The sequence below is a fragment of the Dipodomys merriami genome, unplaced genomic scaffold (assembly GCF_024711535.1).
Source record: "Dipodomys merriami isolate MVZ:Mamm:240054 unplaced genomic scaffold, mDipMer1.0.p SCAF_1, whole genome shotgun sequence".
NCBI lineage: Eukaryota > Metazoa > Chordata > Mammalia > Rodentia > Heteromyidae > Dipodomys > Dipodomys merriami.
The window spans coordinates 32,157,125-32,180,671 of NW_027202270.1; the positions used below are offsets into that span (position 1 = coordinate 32,157,125).

Consider the following 23,547-nt stretch of genomic DNA (forward strand, 5'->3'; position numbering starts at 1 on the left):
GTAGGTTCACTCTCTTCAAGAATCATGTGAATATTGATGAGTGTGCAGATTATTTGGCACTGACTGAACTAGATCACCATGACTCTCTGGAGAGAGATGGAAAATGGAATATTGCACAATATAGGTTGTCTTTGACTATCTTTTCAATATTATTTACTACTGATCTCTGTATCTGAATTAACATTTTCATGACTACTACATAAAACCTTTGTGATGGATGCAACACCTGACAGATCCCTAGCTTCCATCAACCCAAAGCAACAAATGCATTAAAGATCTGAATCATAAAAGATTTTTCCTACCAGTTATAGTGGTATATTCCTGTAATCCCCACTATATGGAAAGCACGCATAGAAGGAATGAGATACGAGGCTGAACCCAAGCAAAAACATGAGACTCTCCAGAAAAATAACTATAGCAAGAAAGGACTGGGGGTATGGGTCAAGTGGTAAAGCATCTGCCTAATAGGAGGGGGCCCTGAATTCCAACCCCAGCAGCCATGTTAAAGACCATATCTGAATCCCATTGAAGAGATGGCCCACTTTCCCAGAGCCTGCCTATTTGATGACTCAGGTGCTGTCTTTGGTTCTGTGACTGGAGAAGCTCAGGTGATCTCTTCCATGCTGCACCATGTCCTTCAGGGGTTCAAGCCGGGAAGAGGTCTGGATCCCAGATAATGGCTAGTTATATTTGGTTCAGACCACACAGATGAAGACTTCCTTCTTACTTTCTTTAAAGTGGACTTGTTATTTTGTGTCAGTAAAATGAAAGAAGCCCCCCAAAATACACCAAGTATAATAACTAGAATTCTGCCAATACCGATAAATATCGATAACGATAAAGTTACTCATCTTGTGGCTGCCATGTTGTAAGATGGGGCTATTCAGCAAGCTTTTACCGTGCGTATATCATGACACAACACTATCTTCTAGTTTGCTCTCCCTTTTTCCCTCTATTTCAAATGGGATCCAATGGAGTGATTTGAGATTTGCTTTCTGTTCAAAATCTTGTTAAGACTCATCTGTGCTCTTGCACAGATTAACTTTGGCTATTCAGTGATATGTGTGCTATCTGTATAACACAATTGGTTGCTTCTCCTGACAAGTTATTAGACTTATTTGGGGGTATTCTTTCCTATTACAAAATGCCCACTCATTCTTCTGTAAAAAGAGTCATATTCCACTTCCAAATTTTTTATCTTAACACACCCTAATCCAACTTGGTCTATTTATCTTTTCCTATAAATTACTAGAGTTTAGTTTCTTTATACTGGCTAAGTAACTTGAAAAACATCTCTGTGTAAAACTGGAGTGAAATCCCATTTTCTTATTCTGTCCTTCACCAGGTGAAGTATTCATTACACTTACTCCTAGAATGAATTAAAATCATTTTTTAGCTTTTTTTCTAATCTCTTGAAGAGTTTATTATCAGAATTAAGTAGTGCCCTTTTTTGTGAAGGGGAAACAATTTTGGGAATTGAACCAAAGGCTCTGTGCTTAGTAGACAAGCACCATACCACTTGAGCTATGTTTTGTTTTGAGATGTTGCTAACTTGCTAACTATGCCTGGGCTAGCCTTCTGTCTCAACTTTCTTAAGTATCTGGGAGTACAGGCCTATACATCCATGCCTATACATCCATGGCTTATTCTTGAATGTATTGCAAATAAAACCATCTGAGCCTGTGCTTACTTTGAATAAAGACTTGGCAGAGGGCTACTGCCGTTTGAAGTCAGGGCATTGCACTTGCTAGACAGTACTCTACCACTTCATACTTACCTCCTCAGCCTATTTATTTCTTGGTTTCATTATTTTTGTGACAGGGTCGCATGAATTATTTTTTCCCTTTCAGGGCCAACCTCAGAGTTCTATCCTCCTTTTTGTGACATATACCATCAAGTCTGATTTATCTGTTGAAATAGGATCCTGGTCACGTTTAGTCCTGGCTGGCTTCACCTGAGTAGCTGGAATTAAGGTCTGACCCACTGCAAACTGAGTTTGAATAAAGATTTTTAACTGAATCTTAATGAAATGGTTATAGAATTGTGCCAGTTTTCCACTTTTATGGCAGTTGTACTATGTCTGTCTAGGAATATTCTTGTTATCCAAGCTTTCCTGACTACTGGCACATGGTTATTCTTAGCATCTTATTATTTTACTCCCTCCTTTATCTGTGGTTATTTCCTTTCTCAATTTTAAATTTTGTGAGAGTTTTTGTGTTTTCTTCATTTTCCTTTATCAGTCAATGAAATTAAATAGCATTCATGGTATACATTTACTGTTATATTCTGCTTGTGTAACGGCCACACAGTGTTATGTAGGATTTTCATGATAATTCAGTTCTAAATAAATTTCCACCTTTTTTTTTTTTTTTTGGTCAGTCATGGGTCTTGAACTCTGGGGCTTGGGCACTGTCCCTCAGCTCTTCAGCTCAAGGCCAGTGCTCTACCGTTTGATCTGCAGCACCACTTCTAGTTTTTCTGAGTGGTTTACTGGAGGTAAGAGTTTCACGGACTTTCCTGCCCGGGCTGGCTTTGAACCACAATCCTCGGATCTCAGCTTCCCGAGTAGCTAGGATTACAGGTGTGAGCCACTGGCGCCCGGCCTCTACCTCTTTTTGACAAGAAGGTCATTTAAAAATCCTATTCCTATGATTTCCTAGCAAAAAAAAAAATTCCCAGCCTATCTTTTTGTTTCTAATTTCTGAAAAACAAAAGTTTGGCTATTTAATATCAACCAAGTAATAAAGGCTTGGTCCCCCTTGTGGGAACTAGTAGAAGGTTTTATCATTTGGGATATGCAATTGTGGAAGCCTGGCCCTTTCCTCTTTCGTTGCTTTCCTGGTATCTGTGTCTCTATACCTTATTGCAGGCCCAAAAGGAACAGGGACAACCAATCATGGATGAAAACTTCTAAAGCTATGATAAATTTTTCTCTTTGTATGTTGATTATCTGTGTCATTTGTTACAGTGATGGGAAACAATTACTCCATGATTATATTCTACTCTACCTCTCTCAGTCCCTCTTTTTTTCTTTTCATTTGCATTCATTTTTGCATTTCTTTTTTTTCTTTCTTTCTTTTTTTGTCGGTCGTGCGGCTTGAATTCTGTGCCTGGGTGCTGTTCTTGAGTTCTTCAGCTCAAGGCTAGCGCTCTACCACTTGAGCCACAGCACTACTTCCAGTTTTCTGGTAGTTAATTGGAGATAAGAATCTCATGGACTTTCCTGCCCTGGCAGGCTTTGAACTGCGATCCTCAAATCTCAGCCTCCTAAGTAGCTAGGATTATAGGTGTGAGCCACCGGCGGCTGGCTCATTTGGATTTTTTTCCTAACTTCACCTAAGCTGACCCAGAGCTTGCAACCTTCCTGGCTCTGTCACAAGAATAATGGGATTTTAGGAGTGAGTGCACCACACTCCTGGCCAGGTAACATGCTTTCTATGAGATACCTTTCTGAAATACCTTAAGCTTTCTTTGTGGTCTATGCATGGTCAAATTTTCTATTCTCTAATTGTTTAGTGCTGAGTTCTATAGAGGTCTGTTAAATCAAGCTGCTCACTTATGTTGTGTCTTCTGAATCTTTACTCATGCTTTTTTCTTCCTTTTTAAAAAATAATTTTCAGCCTTCTTTTTGAACATGTTATGTAAGTTTCTATTCTACAAATGTTAAGTCCAATATTTTACATCCTTCCAGACTAAAATTTCATTTCTTCTAGTGGCTATCCTGGTTTGACACTTTTTTTTTTACTCTTTTAATGAATTCATGTTGCTTAATCTCAGCACACAGGGATCAAGAAGCCCAACCTAGAATGTTCTCCAGGATGCTAGGCATTTGATCTTGCTGGAGTCAAGGTGTAGCTCTGTCTTAAGAATAGTCTAGCATCATTCAAAGTTCTAGGCTTCATGCAGGAGTCTCAAGGAGAGTCACGGGGTCACAAGGTCACAGGCTCAGATGAGTCTGATTGCTGTGCTGGTTTCTGCAATTATCATTCCCCGTCACCCCAGGTTCTACCCCGTCAGCAACCTACACTCACTTTTACTTACAACTCACAATTCAACCTTTGCCACTAGGGTTGGGTTTTGGGGTGTTTTGTTTTGTTTTGTCAATTGCTTAATTTTTGAATCCTGGAGATTTTTTCACTATCATCAGAGGTCAGAAATAGTTAACAAATGCATGTATCACAATCCCTTCAGTAATATTACTGGTTATTCAGAATTATCCCAGAATTCAGCGAAAATGCCATTCAAAACATCCAGGCTGCCCAGGAGTTCAGTCTCGCTAGTACTTCCACTGCCAAATGTGACCATCAAAACCACACACTACCTAGCCCAAGTATAATTTTCTATGCGTTTCATTACAGTTGGATACCAATTCATAGAAAGCGAAAACCCATTTAGATGGAAGTGGTAAGTGAAAAATAGAAAAGATATGGCACAGAGAGCGCCCTTACCCGTAGATATGCTACGAGCTCCTCACACTGTGCAAGGCCCCCCCGTGGGATAGTCATGTTCTTGGAGTGACTCGGGGACCTGTTATGGAGAAACAGTGCTCGTCGAATTGCTCCCTTTTGCTTCAGTTTATCCAAAAGAAGCTCCACCTGGAAGTCTATACAAATCAAATGACTTATAACCAACATATTCTTTATGGATGCTATCTGCCTAGACAGAGCTTTCATAGAAACATAAATATCACTGTTTTTGTAAACAGAGGTGACAGTACATTGCTGTGACACTATAACCTATTACTTCCAAAAATACGTCACAATAATTTATCCATTTATCTACAAAGTAACGTCATACATAATCCCAAACAATGATGGTGGTGAAAGCAAGTACCAGATGAAAATTCTCACTTAATTTACATTGCAAGTAGTCCAGGGAATGAAATATAGCAGAATTAAGATTTTCACCACTAGATGTCTCTCAGTGGGACAGCACCTGCTTAGCATGCATGAGGGAGGGGGTTCTACAGCCTGCACCAATAAAATAACAAGCACAGACTTCTACCGTTAATCCATGTAGCAAGACTCAAGCAGTTCTTATTAAGAAGCATTCATTAGCATAAACCCATATAATTGTATTAAACACTAAGATAAGTGAACATTTTAATGTTCTGCTTCAAGGAAGCTACCATATCAAATTGCCAGATACATATGTCCCTCACACGGCAAGTGACCAACTAGAGCTTAATGTGTCAAAAATGCCCTAAAAATAAATGAGCAGTCAAGTGATGGAAAACACAGTTGCTAGGATTCAATTTAAGAAGTTCCTTAGAATGCAAAACTCGAAAACCAAGAGTCCCTTTGCAAATTTCTTTAAATCTGACCTTTATATTATTTTTATTTATTTTTTTATATATTTTTTATTTTTATTGTGAAAATACTGCACAGAGGAGTTACAATTACATGGGCAAGGTAATGAGTACATTTCTTTATCAAGCATTGTAGCCTCCTCCTTTGTTTCCCCTTCCCATCCCTTCCCATCCTCCCTGCCCCCGCCCCCCCACTTTTATTTTAAATTTAGGTGATAGTTTGTCTCACGTTCTGTTCTCAGCTACACTGCCCCCCATGTGTTTTCTCAAACACAGTGAGCATACTCCAGACACAAGCTTCCTGAAACTGCCACTCCTGTGTGGACTGCTCCTCCCTCCCTGTGTCCCATGGCTCCCTCATTTCTCAGGTACCTACAGAAAATGTTCTTGCTAGTTTACATGGACATTCACACCGCTCCCACCTCCATCATTGCAGTCTTCTTCTCTGCTTTGTCATGGCTCACTGGCACCTGTCATATCTAGCATACTGACCAAAGTGGGACAACATCAATCATTTTCAGGAGAGGAGTAGAATTTGCTGGGTACACTAAGCTTAGGGACCAGACTTCTCTTCTCATCTTTTCTAAAACACCTTCGTTCCTAAGACCCTAGGGATTTCATCTCAGCAGATCATCCACATATGAACCAAGATGTTCACTTCTCCCAGCGTTCATTATTGTACATAACTGCTGAAGACAAGCACACTCACCATTCCACTTGCTACTTTGCTTTCAATGTCCAGTAATAAATGTACTATATCTGAGTCAGCTGTTGCCAAGCAAAGTCAAGTAATTATACTATCATCTTAAATACCTTTAAACATATTCAAATTACAAAAGAACAATGATAACAATTTGAATAACTATGCAGTGTTGTACAAACAATGTCATTCAAATATGGTTTTTCATAAGACACTTACTAAGTCTCCTGGGAAGTGATCCTTTGCCATCTGCCTTTAAACAGAACCTGACATTAAAACTGCAGGGAAAAAAAGTATGTAAATCAATCTTATAATCTAGATATAGTTTTGAATTGTACCCAAGTGCCATAATTCTAATACAGTTGTCCTGTGTATTTAGGGGGAGGGAATTGGTTATAGGAAGTTTCCAAATGTAGAAGGCTAATGGTGCATAGTTTATATCAGAACAGCATTCGTCCGTCTCATGTCTCAATATTATCCCTAAAATATGAAGCTATACAAACTAGTACATCCCATTCTTTAATAAGTTTGGCATATTTGATCTCATGGTGCCTTACTGAAAAAAAAGACAACTTCCCCTCAAGTTTATAGACCAATAGATAAATCTAAATGAGAGAAATGGTAGTTGAGATTCAAAATAATGTCTCATTTTATAAAACTGCTTCCCACATTTTTGTTTTTTCAGTACTAAGCTAAACATTTGTTTATTCCAAGGTTTTGTGCATGCTACCACTTCAGCCATGCCTCCAGCCTTTTTGCTCTTTTGTCTTTTGGTTTGTGGATAAGGTCTTGTTAAGGGTCTTGTTAGGCCTGGGCCTCCTTGGTCACTATGATTATAGATATGCATCATCATACTTGTTAAACCATTTCCTTTCTTTTCTGTTCTTTTTTTTCGGTTGGTCATGGAGTTTTAACTGTGGGCCTGGGTGCTGTCCTTGAGCTCTTCAGCTCAATGTGAGTTCTCTACTACTTGAGCCACAGTGCCACTTCCAGTTTTCTGATGGTTAACTGGAGATAAAAGAGTCTCGCGGACTTTTCTGCCTGGGCTAGCTTTAATCCGGGATCTTCAGATCTCAGCCTCCTCAGTAGCTAGGATTACAGGTGTGAGCCACTACCCGGACGTAAACAATTTTGTAACAGGTCATGGATACTGCACTTTGGGTATTCTCAGATATAAAGTCTGAAAAAAACATACTTTGAAAAACTTTATAGTTTTACCAGGCACTGGTGGCTTGTACCTGTATTCCTAACTACTTAGGAGTCTGAAAAACATGGTTTGAAGCTGAAGCTGAGGCGAGGAACATAGTTTGAAGCATGCTTGGGCAGAAAATACATGAGATTCATATCCCTACAATTAGCCAGCAAAAAGCCACAAGTAGAGGTCTGACTTAAGTGGTAGAGCACCAGTCTTGAGCAAAAATACCAAGCAAGAGTTAAAGGCCTTAAGTTCAAGCCTCAGAACCAGTGCGTGAGGGTACGCACACGCATACACACACACACACACACACACACACACACACACACACACACACACACACACACACACACACACACACACACACACACACACACAATCATAGTTTCAAGAGCTTGTTTAGGGCCTTGAGTTATAAGATTTGTTCTTCTTCTTTTTTTTTTTTAATTTTATTTGAGAACATACTGTACAGAAGGGTTACAATTACATGGGCAGGATAATGCATACATTTCTTACCAAGCATTGCAACCTCCTCCTTTGTTTACCCTTCACCTCCCTTCCCAGCCTCCCCCCTCCCCCCCAAGTTTTTCTTCTTTTTAATGACCAAACATAAGGACCATGACCAAACATAGTTCTTTAAAAGCTACTTTTATAAATAATGCTTTCTATGTCATCTTCTTTAGAGCACTATTTCCATTTACCAATCTACAGTGTGAAAATAGGACACATACCTAGAAACTGCTTGCCACCTTAATTTTTAATTATACTTATAATGACTAAAGCATTCACAATGATCATTTATTTATTATTATAAAAAAAAATCTTACCAGGAAACCTTAAGAGCCGTCCCAGGTAGTGAGCAAGTTTTATTGTCTTGATTTAAAATGCTAGGGTACACATCAAGACCAGCATTTACAGTGATAACTGGTCTGGCCCTGTATTAAAAAAAGAAAAGAAAAATAGATGAAAAAGAAAAACATTATTTAAAATATTAAATCGATCTAAGCATTCACCTTGTGTCTAGTGGCAAAACAAACAGAAACAATCTAATGTCAGATCGCCAATCTGTCCTAATTTTAATACTGAATGCCCTGTCATTCAGTTCTAGGCAAAGTGGGACAACAGATCAGCCTATCTGAATCCAGTCCATTGAAGCAGAATTTCCAATAGTTGTGTGATGTCCAACTAATGCGGTACAGGACCTTAAGGGGCATGAGTGCTACAAGTCCTGCCTTGCTGATCTCTAAGAGATAACCAAGATACAACTGTAGCAGGAAAGGAAAAAGATTTGATAATGTAGAAAGAACATCTATAGGGTTGGAAAGGTAGCTCAGTGGTAGATTGCTTGCCTCACATGCATGAGGCCCTGGGTTTGATTCTTCAGCACCGTATACACAGATAAAGCCACACGTGGGAGCTGTGGCTCAAAAACAAAAAACAAAAAGAATGTCTACAGGTCTCTCTCTCTCTCTCTCTCTCTCTCTCTCTCTCTCTCTCTCTCTCTCTCACACACACACACACACACACACACACACACACACACACACAGAATATTTCTCATAGCACATACTAATATACCAGAAACAGCTAAGAGGAAATACTTGCATTATTGCTTCGTTTAGAGCAACTGGTGAAATCCATGCAAATACTCAAAAATCCAATAAATTCCAAAAGCTGTAACACTTCTGGTTATCAGCTTTTCAGATAAAAGATATTCAATCTGTCAATATGTTTTTCTAACATGTATATGCACAAGTTGAAATCTTGCATAAAAACAATAAGCTCCGGTCAATAAAGTTGTCTCAAAATGAGAAAGCCTTGAAATCCATGAGTACACATTGTTCTCCTGTAGCTGTCATTAAATTGAGCCATCACAACCTCCTATACACTGCACCAATGTTGGTATTCCTAACATGGATAAACTCAGCCCACAGTATAAGCATCTTAATATTCTCGAGATGCCAGCTGCTATCATAAGGCATGAGGAATTGATTAAATACAGACAACAACTGGGAATATATACACAGCTGGGAAATAAATATGCAAACTTACACATATTACTCTAATAAAAATATTCATTTAGTACTCAGAGTACTTGTGATCCCAGAGTACTAGGGTACAAACACCAAGTAAATAGCCTCCCTCTTTCAGAAAAATATATACCACACAATTTGTACACTTTAGATTTTTATTTTTGAAGGGCTAGAGGTCAAGGCTAGGGCCTTGTGCATAGTAAGCAAGTGTTCTACATGAAGCCCTAGGTTGGATTCCTCAGTACCACATAAACAGAAAGAGCTGGAAGTGGCACTGTGGCTCAAGTGGTAGAGTGCTAGCCTTGAGCAAAAGAAGCTCAGGGACAGAGCCCTGAGTTCAAGCCCCAGGACTGGCAAAAAAAAAAAAAAAAGAAAAAGAAAAAAAGAAAATGAAGTACAGCTTTCTATTTAGTACCTCCTTATATACGTATTCTTTCCCTGCTGCAAATATTTCATAGAAAGAACAAGCACACTGTATCATTGTTTCAAGAACTGAAACAAATTTAAACACTGGCTCTTAAGCTTTCGAATATTTCATGTTGAATATTTCTTTTTCTTTTTTTTTGCCAGTCCCGGGGCTTGAACTCAGGGCCTGGCACTCACTATCCCTGAGCTGCTCTTGCTCAAGGCTAGCGCTCTACCACTTGAGCCACAGAGCCATTTCCAGCTTTTTCTGTTTATGTGGTACTGAGGAATTGAACCCAGGACCTTATCCATGCAAGGCAAGCACTCTACCACTGAGCCACCTTCCCAGCCCTCATGTTGAATATTTCTATACTACAGAATATGGAACCTACCTGTACAAGACTGCTCGGTCAACACCAAAAGCTCCAACAATTAAATCTTGAGAGAAAGTAAAAAAAATGTTATTAGCAATAATGCTTTATTAATTTTATGTCACTTTATAAAATACTTAATGCAATTAAAAAGAATTAAACATATTCCCAAAGTAAAAGTTGAAAGAAAACACGTATAAAGCTATAAATAATATCTGAAAACTGTTTTTTAAAAAAGCTCAGCAGTACAAACACTCATTACAAGATCATTTAGATCTTTAAAGTAAACAAGAATTCTTTCAATGAATATTTAGTAGGAATTGCAACAACAGGAAGGGCCCATTTCCTATACATGAATACTCCAAAGTTTAGTTTTGTGGATGCCTGTGCAGATTATACAGTTATTATTAAATTTCTTTTTTTCCTCTTGCTTTGTTTCAAAAATAAAGGGAAACTCCAAAAAAGCACACATGCACGCACACACGCATGTGCATACACATACACATGTACACACATACACAGACATGCTAAATCTGCTAACAGAGAGCATTCAAATCAGCAAGAATAAAATGCACCCATTTTTACATGTAACTGATACAACTCGTGATTTGAAAACAAAATGAAATCAGAGCTCCATCATACAGATACAAGCTGAATGTGAGGAAGCCCTTTCTAAGTATAAAAAGTATAAGAGAAAACAGAAGGACAGGTGAATTGAATCCCATGAAAAATTTAAAACTTCTCCATAGTTAAGATGCAAATGTGACAAACTGGGAAATGCTGAAAAATTCAGAAGCCAACACCTCTAGTATTTAAGGTACTAAGCAAGGTTTATAAAAAAAAAAATGTATGAATAAAGGAAAACAACCACATCTCAATCGAAAAAGAGACAAAAATACATTTTAGAAAGCCCCCCAACTGCAAAAAGATATATTAAAAATGCTCACTAGTAATGTGAAACTGTTAACTGAGACAAAGTAATATTATCCATTTATTATATAGCCAAATTATTTGAAAAGAGGAATGATTATGGGAAAACAATCAATTGTTTATTGTTTTAAAAAGCTGATTAAAAAAACCATTTGGTAAATTTGTTTTTTGGGGAGGAAAAAAAAGTTTGTTAATTTTTTTGTTAGGTATTTTTAATACAATGTTTTTTATCTCTTAGTTTTTTTTTTTTTTTTGGGGGGGGGGGGGTCCGGTCGTGGGCCTGAACTCTGAGCCTGGGCACTGCCCCTCAGCTCTTCAGCTCAAGGCTAGAGCTCTACCACTTGAGCCACAGCACCACTTCCGGCTTTTTTTTTTTTTTTGCTTATGGGTGCTGAGGAATTGAACCCAGGGCCTCATGCATGCAAGGCAAGTGCTCTACCACTGAGCCACCTTCCCAGCCCCTCTTAGTTTTTTGTGTACTTTTTTATTGTAAAAATACTGTACAGAGGGGTTACGGTTACATGAGCAAGATAATGAGTACATTTCCTATTGAGCATTTGCCTCCTCCTTTGTTTTTCCCCTAGCATCCCTGTTTCCCACCACTGCCACCCCCTTCTACACCTCCGGCCGAAGTTGTAAGTTCATTTCAACATAGTGTTTTGTACATCTCACTTTACAATGGGTCAACCTGTATCTTTATTTAAGCTTTTTTTTTTTACCTTTTCCCTTCCCCTTCCCGAATTAGAGAAGTGTACATACAAGATGTAGGGCACCGACATCAAATAGAGTGAAAGCAGGGGTTATACCGTGGGGGAGAAACATACAAAGCAACAAAAAAAAAATCACATAGTACCTTATAAATAGGTTAGAAACAATAGCAAGAAAGAAAAAAGATGTTTGTGTCCCTATCTTGGGTTCATTTCGCTTAACATCATCTTATATGGTCATATGGACATAGCTTTTGACCTTTTCTGCTTGTCCTACACATGTACTAGATATTGCAAATAAGGGAAACCATGGGACCTATGTTTCTTTGGGTCTGGCTTACTTCACTTAATACAATTTTTTCCAAGTCTTTCCATTTCCTAACAAATGGAGCCAATATGTATTAACAACCTTAAAACAACATAAATTTGCCACCACAATTTTAGGATTTTTACCCTGAGGTATACAATGTAGAACTGTGCAGAGATCAATGCATGGAGATGAAAAGTAAGGTAAAATAAGATTTGTTAGAAGGGAACAAGTGGTAGAGCATCAGCTATGAGCAAGAAAGCCAAGTGAGAACTTGAGGCTATGAGTTCAAAGCCCAGTACCACACACATACAAAAAGAAAAAAGAGCTCAAAATGGCTATTAAAAACAACAACAACAACAACAACTTGGACCAAGTATTTGGCTTTTGTTTATAGCATCTACAAGATTAGATTTTTTTCTGATATTCTAATAGACTTAAAGGTAATACAATAAATTCAACAATTTGTTTTATACTCTGTTCTTATCCTTTCAGTGAGAACCATGTTTTGAATACAGCAGGTGCCTGATCGACACTTGAAATATTAACTTTAAAAGATTTATATCATTACTTGACTTGTGTAACCGTAACTCTACCTTAACCATAAAATTTAAGTTAAAAAAAGATTCATAATCTAAATCAAGACAAGAGTAACTAAAACTGCTAACTACAGAATGGAGGCGTCTAAGAGCCACATGAATTGGTGAGAAAGTACCTGGATATCCATTTTTGTCTATGTCTGTAGCTCCCTTCATCGAATAGCCGAAGCTTGGTGGCATGCTCTGACCAGGCCACTGTCCCTCAAGGATTTGAGATGGTACTGTATTCAAGCCTGTTGATCTTCCATTGAAAATATAAACAATTCCTTTTTTATCTTCACCACCATATGGAGCTGCGATTGCAATATCTGTGGGAGGAAAGGAGAGGAGGATGGGGCAAGAGATGGGAAAGAGAAATGAAAGGAGTAAAGAAGACAAAGAAAGCAGAAAGTAGACAAGAACAGAGAAGCATCTTAGTACTTACAATTATTTATATGAAAACTTCAGTATTTCTAGAACCCATTTACCATGTTAAGTAATGATTCAAAGTGCAATGGAGTATTCCATTTAAAAGTACTCATCTAATTTAAGAAACCTCAAGCAAAAATTGTAAATTTATGCCATTTTACGAATTACATTAGTTTGGATTGAGATATTCTGGGTTTGATCTTGAACAAACCATTCAGACTTCAAATGCTTTATCTTTAAAATCTGCGCGTAGAAGGTGGCAAGAGCACAGGTCAAAAACTCATCTAAAGTTCATCCTATAACTTAAAATCCTACCCCCCCATCATAATTTATTTACACATAGTTTTCGTTTTTTTCTCAATAGAAGTCAATCTGGTTCAAAAATATATTTGAAAGTTAAGACTTCATAAAAATACATAAACATATAACATTTTCAATGCTTTAAAAAATAATAATTTCAGCCAGGCACTGGTGGCTCATGCCTGTAATCCTAGCTATTCAGGAGGTTAAGATCTGTGGATCCTTGTCTGAAGCCAGCCCAGGCAGGTACGTTCATGAGACTCAGAAAAAGCCGGAAGTACATTGCTTTTGGGTTTTCTGCTCATCTGACAAAATTATCCTAGATATATTCTAATTATTGCAAATGAGGAAACCATAGGGGGAAAAACAATAGTGAAAAAGAACAAACTGTATAGAGAGTCTAATGAGACCCTCTTTTTTCCAAAAGTTGGAGTTAGTGTTGCTATGCTTCATTATATATAGTCCTAGCAACAATGATACCCACAAGACAGTATACTGGAAATGAACTTTATAACTTTGAGGGGGGGGGTGTTGAGAGGAGTGAGGGACGGGGGGAGGGAAGGAATAGTGGGAGAACAGTTACAAAGGAGGGAGTAACAATTCTTGACAGGAAATGTACTCATTAACTTACTCATGTAACTGTATCCCCTCTGCACAGCATCTTTACAATAAAATAAAAATTTTAAACAAGCAAAAGCTGAAAGTGACACTGTGGCTCAAGTGGTAAAGAACTAGCCTTGGGAAAAAAGAGGCTTAAGGATAGGGTCCAGGCCCTGAGTTCCGGCCCCAGGGCCAACACACACACACACACACACACACACACACACACACACACACACACACACACACACACACACACACACACACACACACACACACACACACACACACACACACACACACACACACACACACACACACACACAAACACTACCTGGTCACTATGATCTTCCCTAACTCTATCTATCTGCATCACACACACACACACACACACACACACACACACACACACACACACTTCCAAACACTACCTGGTCACTATGATCTTCCCTAACTCTATCTATCTATCTGCATCTCTCTGGCTCTAATGTTCCCACCTCAGCCATGCCATTGCTATGCTTTTCCTGAACCCCACACCAGCCTCTTAAGTAAGTGGCTCCCACTTCTAGTCCTGATCTCACCGCCCATTCTCTTCAAAACTGGCAAGTGTGTCTAGGCACCAGCGGCTCACACCTATAAACATCCTAGTTACTCGGAGACTGAGTTCCAAGGACTGAGGTTGGCAGACAGCCTCAGCTGATATGTTCCTGACTCTTATCTCCAATTAAGTACCAAAAAGCAGAGCTCTGGCTCCAGTGATAAGAGTGCTAGCCTTGAGCAAAAGAAGCTCAAGGGCAGCATGTAGGCCCTGAGTTCAAGCTCCAGTACCAGCACAAAAATAAAAAGTAAAAAACAAACAAAAAACCACCAAAAAACCCATAAACTTTATATCAAGGACATGTTTCTCTCTTCTATAATGGCTCTTCTGTACCAGCCATACCAAATTGCTCCAGTTTCTTTATTGTACCTACATGATTTTTATGACTCCTCAATGATACCCCTTGAGACATCAAAGACACTTAGATCTCTCCTCCTTTGTGTTAAGTATCTCAAGCACTTTGGTGATCACAGGCTAGTGTCGATTGTTTCACATATACATTGCCCCTTCTGAAATGCTAGTTCTTCTGTGACCTGGGGGCTCAGCCTTACTCTCATTTTCATCCCACAAAAGACTGTTTGGTCTGTACATGCATCAACTAAAAATGTGTTATCCTTTAAAAATAAGTATTTAAATTACATAGTCTTTTTTCCTTTGTTAAATTATAAAAAGTAAGCATAATTTCTAAGCTGACATATACATTAAGAAAGTATTTACTATAACATAAATTCTGAACAAAATATTGCTCTATTGAGGGATGATTTAATATAAACTTTTTGTGTATGTGTGTGAGTGCACCACTACTGGGGCTTGAATCCAGGGCATAGGCACTGTTCCTGAGTTTCTTTTTGCTGAAGGCTCAAGCTCTACTATTTCAGTCACAGCTCCAATTCCAGCTATTGTGGTAGAGATAAGAGTCTCATGGACTTTCCTGATTGAGCTGGCGTTTAACTGCAATCTTCAGATCTCAGCCTCCTGAGTAGCTAAGGTTATAGACATAAGCCCCTGGTGTCCAGCTAATATAAACTGTAATTTTTCTAAACTTCCTTTTTTAATTTTTTAATCGGTTGTGAGGATTGAACTCAGAGCCTAAGCACTGTCCCTCAGCTTTTTGCACTTAAAGCTAGCATTCTACCAGTTTGAGCCACAGGACCACTTCCAGTTTTCTGGTGGTTAAGTAGAGATGAGTATCACTGACTTTCTTAACCAGACTGGCTTTGAATCATGATCCTCAGATCAGGCATGAGCCACTGGTGCCCAGCCTTAAACTCTTAAGCATTTTTTTTGGGGGGGTCCAGTTGTGGGGGCCTGAACTCTGGGCCTGGGCGCTGACCCTCAGCTCTTCGGCTCAAGGCTAGTGCTCTACCACTTGAGCCACAGCGCCACTTCCGGCTTTTTTCTTTTTGCTTATGTGGTGCTGAGGAATCGAACCCAGGGCCTCATGCTTGCAAGGTGAGCGCTCTACCACTAAGCCACCTTCCCAGCCCTCTTAAGTATTTATATACTTGTTTTATACATGTTTTCTTTTTATTTTCATCCTTGGCTATTATATTTTAAAAGGGCTATATTTTCAAGCAGTCAACTTCTTCCCTCTTCTGATCATTTTAGTTCTTCTTTTCTGGTTTGTGTTTTTATGGGTAGATTAGTGCTCTATCACTTGAGCTATAGCTTCACTTCTGACTTTTGTGGGGGTGGGGGAGATGGTGCTTAATTGGAGATGGACTTTCCTTGCCTGGGCTTGGCTTTGAATCTCAATCCTCAGATCTCAGATTCCTGAGTAGCTAGGATTACAGGCCTGAGCCAGACACCTGGCTCATAGAATAGATAGTGATTATTTTGATAACCCTCTTTGATTATGATATCTAAGGTTTTTCTGGTGGGAGTAGTTGGAAAGGAAGGAGTCAGAATACAGAACCAATGCCACTGAATGTCATCAGGTGTAAATGTAGCTTTTGTTACCAGCACATCTTGTGATCTACATTTCATATATCTAGTTTATAATCTATAGAAGCCCATTCAATTTCTCAGTACCACATAAACAGAAAACACCAGAAGTGGCACTGTGTCTCAAGTGGTAGAGTGCTAGCCTTGAGCAAAAAGAAGCTCAGGGACAGTTCCAAGGCCCTGAGTTCTAGCCCCAGGACTGGGGGGAAAAAGACATCTAGGTATCTACAACTATTAAAAAATTTTTGTTTGGGTTTTTTTAAACTGTGTTTTTTTTTTTTTTTGTCTTTTCTTTTTTGGTACTGGGGATCGAACCCAGGACATTGCACTTGCTAGGCAAGCGCTTTGCCACTGAGCTACATCCCAGCCCTTAAAATTATTTTTAAAAATGAGCTTACACCTCTTACATCTGCCAATGAACATACTCAAATTCTTACACAGCCACAAGAAATTTAGGGTTTAAAAACATGACTGGAAAATCACACCTAGGAGGTAGGCATGCCACTAGTCAACCTGCTTTGACTATATGCCTGGGAGCCTTTGGCATTAATATCCAAATAGACAGTAGAGGGCGCTCTCTCAGCAGGATGCAGAGAGAAATACCGCCATTTACAGAGAAGGAAAGTTCCTTTCAGAAATGAATCATTTGACACTCAGACGTCAGACTGCTTAAATAGTAACTCATAAGTTACTTTTTTTTATTTTATTCTCATTTTTAATAAAGAATTTAAAAAGCAACCATCTTTCCACAAAGGATGTTTATTCAAGTGAGTTCCTACTGATAGGATTTTAGGGCATTTTTCTGGTGGAGATAAAATCAGAACCCCCAACTGCTACACTTTGACCTTACCATTGAAGCCATCTTGGTCCAAGTCTCCCAAGGGAGCAATGGCACTGCCAAACCTTGCAAAGACTTCAAACCCATTGAGCTTTGTAGTCTGGAAGTCTCCTGAAGGTCTTTGCAGAGACACCGAGACCTGCCCCACCTCTTGGAGTTTGCCATCAGATCCTCGATCCATGAAGAGGGGTGCTCCAATGAACACATCTGCATAACTGAAACAATAGTTTTCTCACTGAACAAAATCAAAGCAATCTCTTCCTTCTTATTAAAACTATGTTTCCAGCCAGGCAATGGTGTGCTCAGCACTTACCCATAGCTACTCAGAAGGCTGAGAACTGAGAATCACTTGGAACCAGTGCAGGCAGACAAATCTAAGACTATTTTCTCTGAATAATCAGCAAAAATCCTGAGATGTGTGGCTCAAATGGTAGAGCACCAACTGTGAGCACAAAACCTGAACAAATGTACCAGGGTCCTAAGTTCAAGCCCTGAGGATACCTGCCCCTTTGGACATCTTATGGTTACATTGATACCAAAACCAGTCATAGCAATGATTGAGCAGCTATAGGTGATGCAGATACATGGATCATGAATGGTTCATCCAATATTCACTACAGGAACCCAGACTCAATCCTAGAGACAGGTGTAGAAACTCATACTATCACACCAAAACATAGGCATCACAGCCTCAAAAGCCAAATCTTCCTTCAACTCTTTCAAGAAATTACCAGTACAGCAAAAATATTTTATAGTTATAAAAGCTATTGAAAAAATTATAACCAACACAATTGTTTATTAATATTCATTATTAACATTGCTTCCAATCATTGCCCTAAAAAGAAAGGCTTTAGCAGGTAAGAGACAAGCAAAGTGAAGGAAAAATGTTTAGCTTTAGGAGAGTATATTCACAAGCACAAGAAACAGTTTCTGGAAACATTTTTTAAACTTACTCATCCCCGTTAATGTCAGTAGCAGCTACAGAGAATCCAAAATATGCAGCCATCTGAATAAGAAGATGCAAAAAAAGATGTTTATATCTGGACCAAGTAGATCAGACAATTCACATTTGTAGTACATGTATCTCACAGAAAGGATTACTTTTCTCAGAATATAGCATTTCAATCTGAATGCTTTGTCTTTTCATTTATTCTACCAATACAATCAAGCGATAAGACCTGTTTATCTTCCTAGATTTATGGGTCAAATGTATTCTAGGCACATCACTCTAATGTCTTCTTCGTTCAAATCCTAGTTATTTCTCCTTCCAAGGCCTAAGCTATCATCTCATTTCCTCTCTACCCCTCAAATTGTTAGACACCCTAACAGAAAGACATATAGTCACCAACAGGCATTTTAACTGAATCCAAGATGTTGTACATGGATACCGATGCAGTTGGGATGATGACAATTATTAACTAATAGTAATTAATAATAATGGTCTCTATGTGTAACTAGTAAGACTGAGAGGAAATAACTGTTTAGAAAGATACAGAATGGAGCTCATTTTTGTCTCACATTTCAATCAATGACTCTAGATGGTTCTGCTTTTGACGCTGACATAGCAGAAGTGAGTCTGAGTTTATTATGGGCTATTATGACTATCACCATCACAGTCAGAGCAATCTTGCTGGAAATAATTATGAAAGGGACATAAATACAGATATCGTAAAATTCTCACAGAAAATGTCTAGCACTGGAAAGAACTACTTTATTTCATGTAGTAAAAATTAACTATGCTCGTCTCATCTATAACACACATCTCTGTGCTGTGCTTTTTTTTTTTGCATCTAATAAAAATCATTCCTTAAGGAGAATTTAGTGATAATAGCAAAGAAAAATCAAGCTTTTGTGCAATTTGATTTTCACTTACTAAAATGAAACAAACCAAATTCTACTAGCCCTATTATGCAGTAACACAAGGTTTGAGTTAAAAAAAAAATTACTCTGGCGAAAACAAAGGCAAAATACCTAAAGCCTATCTTGTATCTACTACACTGAGTCTTATGGAATCATAAAACCATTTCAATAACTGCCAAAAAATTTTTAATATATTAGAAAATGCTGATGAGAAAATGCTGATTAATATAGCAAAATCTTGTCCCTGAACACACATACACACACACACACACACACACACACACACACACACAAATGTGTTGAATGTTAATTGTAACAAGTAACAGATCTTATGCCTCCAACTGACTGGAAAAAATCATGACATAGAATGTAAAATATATTGAGCTAATGTTGTTTATATACAGATGCTCACCCTCATAAAAGTTATATATATATATATATATATATATATATATATATATATATATATATAGCATTTTGTGGTATATATACTATAACATGGTAGTTTAATGGATTCTCTGTTTAACTGGATTAGAGATGTCTTTCACACTTTTCTCTATTTTAAACACTTTCTCCTATGTAATAACCAGCTTTTATGATGAAGGGGAGGAGTAACATTTAAAAGCATACCTGCTCACCAGTAAAATTGTGTAAGGAGGACATATTCTTCCCATCATAAATATAAACCTATGTAGGAAAAACAAAAGTAAATGAAAAATAGTAAAACACACGATAATATGGATTCTTTTTTTAAAAAAATCTTTGCGCTTTCCTACCATTCCCAAAGTCCTTGCTGCCCTTGGAACTCCTGAAACAAAGTCTGAAATGTAAAAACAAAAACTTAATTACTCATTCTTAAAGACCAACATTGGAAATGGCAGAAGGTGGCTCAACCAGAGAGCTTTAAGATTTGTTATGCTTGTTCAGTAAAAAATGAAAGGAGATTTTTTAAAATTGGTACTCCATAATAAATCTAGCATCCTGTATGTGTGTTTGCTGGCGCATATGCACATATGCACAAGGCAAAAGCACTGTCCTTTTTTGTTGCTCAAGGCTAGACCTCTACCACTTGAGCTACAACTCCACTTAGGGATTTTTTGTTGCTTAATTAGAGGTACGAACCTTACAAACTTTCCTGCTCAAGCTGGCTTTGAGCCTTGATCTTCAGATCTCCACATCCTAAGTAGCTTAGGGTAACAGGTTTGAGCCACTGGTGCCCGACTAAATCTAACATTTTTAACTATAAAATCAAAATTTATAAAATGACACATTCCTAGGGACTCAATGAAAAGAAATCCTAGGGACTCAATGAATGCAATCTTGTTAAATAAGAAGAGATAAGGGGGCTGGGAAGGTGGCTCAGTGGTAGAGCGCTTGCCTTGCATGCATGAGGCCCTGGGTTCGATTCCTCAGCACCACATAAGCAGGAAAAAAAAAGCCAGAAGTGGCGCTGTGGCTCAAATGATGGAGCGCTAGTCTTGAGCTGAAGAGCTGAGGGACGGCACCCAGGCCCAGAGTTCAGACCCACGACTGGACCCTCCCCCCAAAAAAGAATAAGAAATAAGAAAAAGTTACCTAAGAACTAAGAAATACTATATTTACAGTAAAAAAAAAGAAAAAAACAAAGTAAATCGAAATGGGGTAGCTGGTGGTAACAGAAAAATGAGCCAGGTAAGGTAAAATCTAAGCTTGCCGAGAAAGATGACAAACCAGAAAATGAGAAGCCATATCACAGATGGTTCTCTGAAGCTATAAGAGAAAGAAAGGTAACTGTTGGGTAGAGAGGGATAAAAAATGGCAGACGTAACACATGGAAGATAACATGGGGTCCATCCATCATGACACTTATTCTCATTGTGACTCAAGTTCCTACTCAAATGCTTCTTTCCAGAATGCCCTGGGTGTCTGCTTAAATACTTCTTACTCACACAATGCTCTGGGTGTCTGTCTAGCCAGCGAAGGAGCCACGGTGGTACATGCACAAGCTATCACACAATCAGCACAATGACAAGGGGAGAAGATATGGGAGGAACCCATCCTATAGTAACTGCCTTCAAAGAGGACTCTCTCTTCATAGTCTCCTTACTTTCCACAGCTTTCCTTTCAATTTCAAATAAAATTGTCCTGTCTACTTTAAACAGTTTCCTGCCTTTTAATTCACCAATAGGTTAGAACAAACAAATCTAAAACTTACAGCATCAGTTACAAATCAAACCTAGATAAAGGAACCAAGCAGGTTGCAGGAAAGGTGAAGAATGACGGGCAAAAGGGGCTGAGAACTCACAGTGCTGGGGGCTGGGAAGGGAAAAAGACCAAGGCCCACAGCAGCTCTGTGAGTTCTCAACCCCTCCCCAGTGGAGGAGACGCCAGAGACCCAGCTTGGACTCTCCTCTGTTCTTCCTTTCTGTGAATATTCTGTAGCAGTGCTTTAAGTTGCAGAAAAAGTTCAATGTCAACATGTTTCAAATACTTAAGCATATCACAGGTTCTTCTTACCATCTATGCCATCACCATTGAAGTCTCCAACAGCCACTGAGTAACCTGAGCAAGAAACAAAGAGAAGGAACATGAGGTAGAGTAGTTTTCTTTCCTGCAAACTTTTCAAGTAATTCTTTAATTGGGTAACCCTTTGTCCTCTGAGAATGGTAGATATTTACCATAAACAAATTTTAAAATCAAAGTCAGTTAAATACTCAAATAGGAATCAAATGGTTTTAATTCACTCTACAAGGAAGTCTGTAAAAACAGAGTATATTTGCAATTCATCCAAAAGTACTAACAAATAACAGATTCTCTCAAGCAGCAAATTAGTACTTCTATGGTGTGATTTGGTTCTACAGATTACAAATAAAATTAAAGAATGAGAACAAACTTTAATAAATCCTCAAATCCAAAACTGTAAATTAGCAGACTCGGATAGTTCTGGAATCAGACTAGCTGGGCAAGGTGACTTCAGGCATGGGATGAGACTGCCTCTCTGTGTTTCTGTGTTACTGCCCAGAAGATAGGAATGATCATAGTGCCCTTCTCATAACCTTGCTTTGAGGATTAATGAGCAAACAAAATACTTAGAAAAGTACCCAAAACATAATACGCTCACCTTAAAGACTAGCTATTACTATTGTTATAAACACACATATATGAACATATTTGTGTGTGTGTGCGTGTGTGAGCCAAAACTGGGGCCTGAACTCAGGGCCTTGTGCTCTTGCTTGGCTTTTCTGCTCTACCAATTGAGCCACACCTCTACTGCCAGCTGGTTAATATGAGATAAGTCTCACAATTTTTTTCAAGCTGGCTTTGAACTGAGATCTACAGATACTAGCCTTCTGAGTGGCTACAATTAGCAGTATGAGCCACAAGCTCCTGGTCTTATTTTTTGCTTTTCAACCTTTTTCTACTAAATATAATATTACATATACTATGTTATATTATAATACATTATATAACTTTTTATACTAAAGTATTATATGCAAATTACAGGAAAAATACACAGGTCTAATAAATGAGTCTCTATTTTGGTTCCACTTACCCAAATAACTGTCATCAAAAATTGCTTGTGCAGTCCGAGTTGCTAATTGGTTATTATACTTGATGCTGTAAACATTTGGGTCATATTTAGATACAATTTCTGCCACTTGATCCGAAATAAGCTGACCTTAAAAAACACACATACACACATAAATAACCTTCTAATGAAAACCTTATCATGCAGACAATGGCTGATATTTACATGAACAAAACCATACTAGATATTAGATACCAGTATTTCTACTTTTTTCTTTTGTCTTGCTTGTGACACAGAATCCCTCTAACATTGTCACTCAGGCCAGTCTTGAACTTATGATCTACCTGTCTCAAGTTTGACCAGATAGATATTTCTAATCCTTTAGTCTTAAATAATTCTCTCGTTATTAATGCTAAATCTAAGATTTGATCTTTTCTTTTCTTTCTTTCTTTCTTTTTTTTTTTTTTTTTTTTTTGGTAAGTGTGGGGCTTGAACTCTCATTGATATGCTTCCATCAAAAAGAATGACATTGCCCTATGTAAAGAAATGGAAAGACTTGGAAAAAATGGTATTGAGTAAGCCAGACCTGAAGAAACATTTTCTATTCTTTTAGAGACAATTCTGAGATCTATGAAAATATTCATTTTAATAAAATACTTAGTTATGACAAAAAGCAAATTCTGTGCAAACTGGTGTGGTGTTTGTTTTTGCTTTTTGGTGCCAGTACTGGGGCTTGAACTCAGGGACTGGATGCTGTCCTTGAGCTTTATCACTCAAGGATGGTGCTCTACTACATGGCCATAACTCTAGTTCTCACCTTTTTTTGATGGTTAATTAGAGATAAGAATCTCATGGACTTTCCTGCTTGGGCTGGCTTTGAACCATGATCCTCAGATCTCAGCCTTCCTGAGAAGCTAGGATTACTGGCATTACCCA

The 23,547-nt window shown here is 38.3% G+C and overlaps 1 protein-coding gene across 1 annotated transcript in view; it reads right to left on the reverse strand.

The window, feature by feature from the left end:
- The window catches only part of Itgav (integrin subunit alpha V), an 89,374-nt gene that overhangs the window by 21,559 nt on the left and 44,268 nt on the right, over positions 1-23,547 (reverse strand). Inside the window, exons 7-17 of the mRNA XM_070019539.1 lie at positions 22,636-22,761; positions 21,600-21,644; positions 19,880-19,923; positions 19,734-19,790; positions 18,197-18,249; positions 17,256-17,458; positions 12,672-12,863; positions 10,034-10,079; positions 8,031-8,138; positions 6,228-6,286; positions 4,449-4,603 (exon numbers count right to left, since the gene is read on the reverse strand). Of these exons, the coding sequence (XP_069875640.1) occupies positions 4,449-4,603; positions 6,228-6,286; positions 8,031-8,138; positions 10,034-10,079; positions 12,672-12,863; positions 17,256-17,458; positions 18,197-18,249; positions 19,734-19,790; positions 19,880-19,923; positions 21,600-21,644; positions 22,636-22,761 (1,088 nt within the window). The remainder of the gene's footprint in view (positions 1-4,448; positions 4,604-6,227; positions 6,287-8,030; positions 8,139-10,033; positions 10,080-12,671; positions 12,864-17,255; positions 17,459-18,196; positions 18,250-19,733; positions 19,791-19,879; positions 19,924-21,599; positions 21,645-22,635; positions 22,762-23,547) is intronic.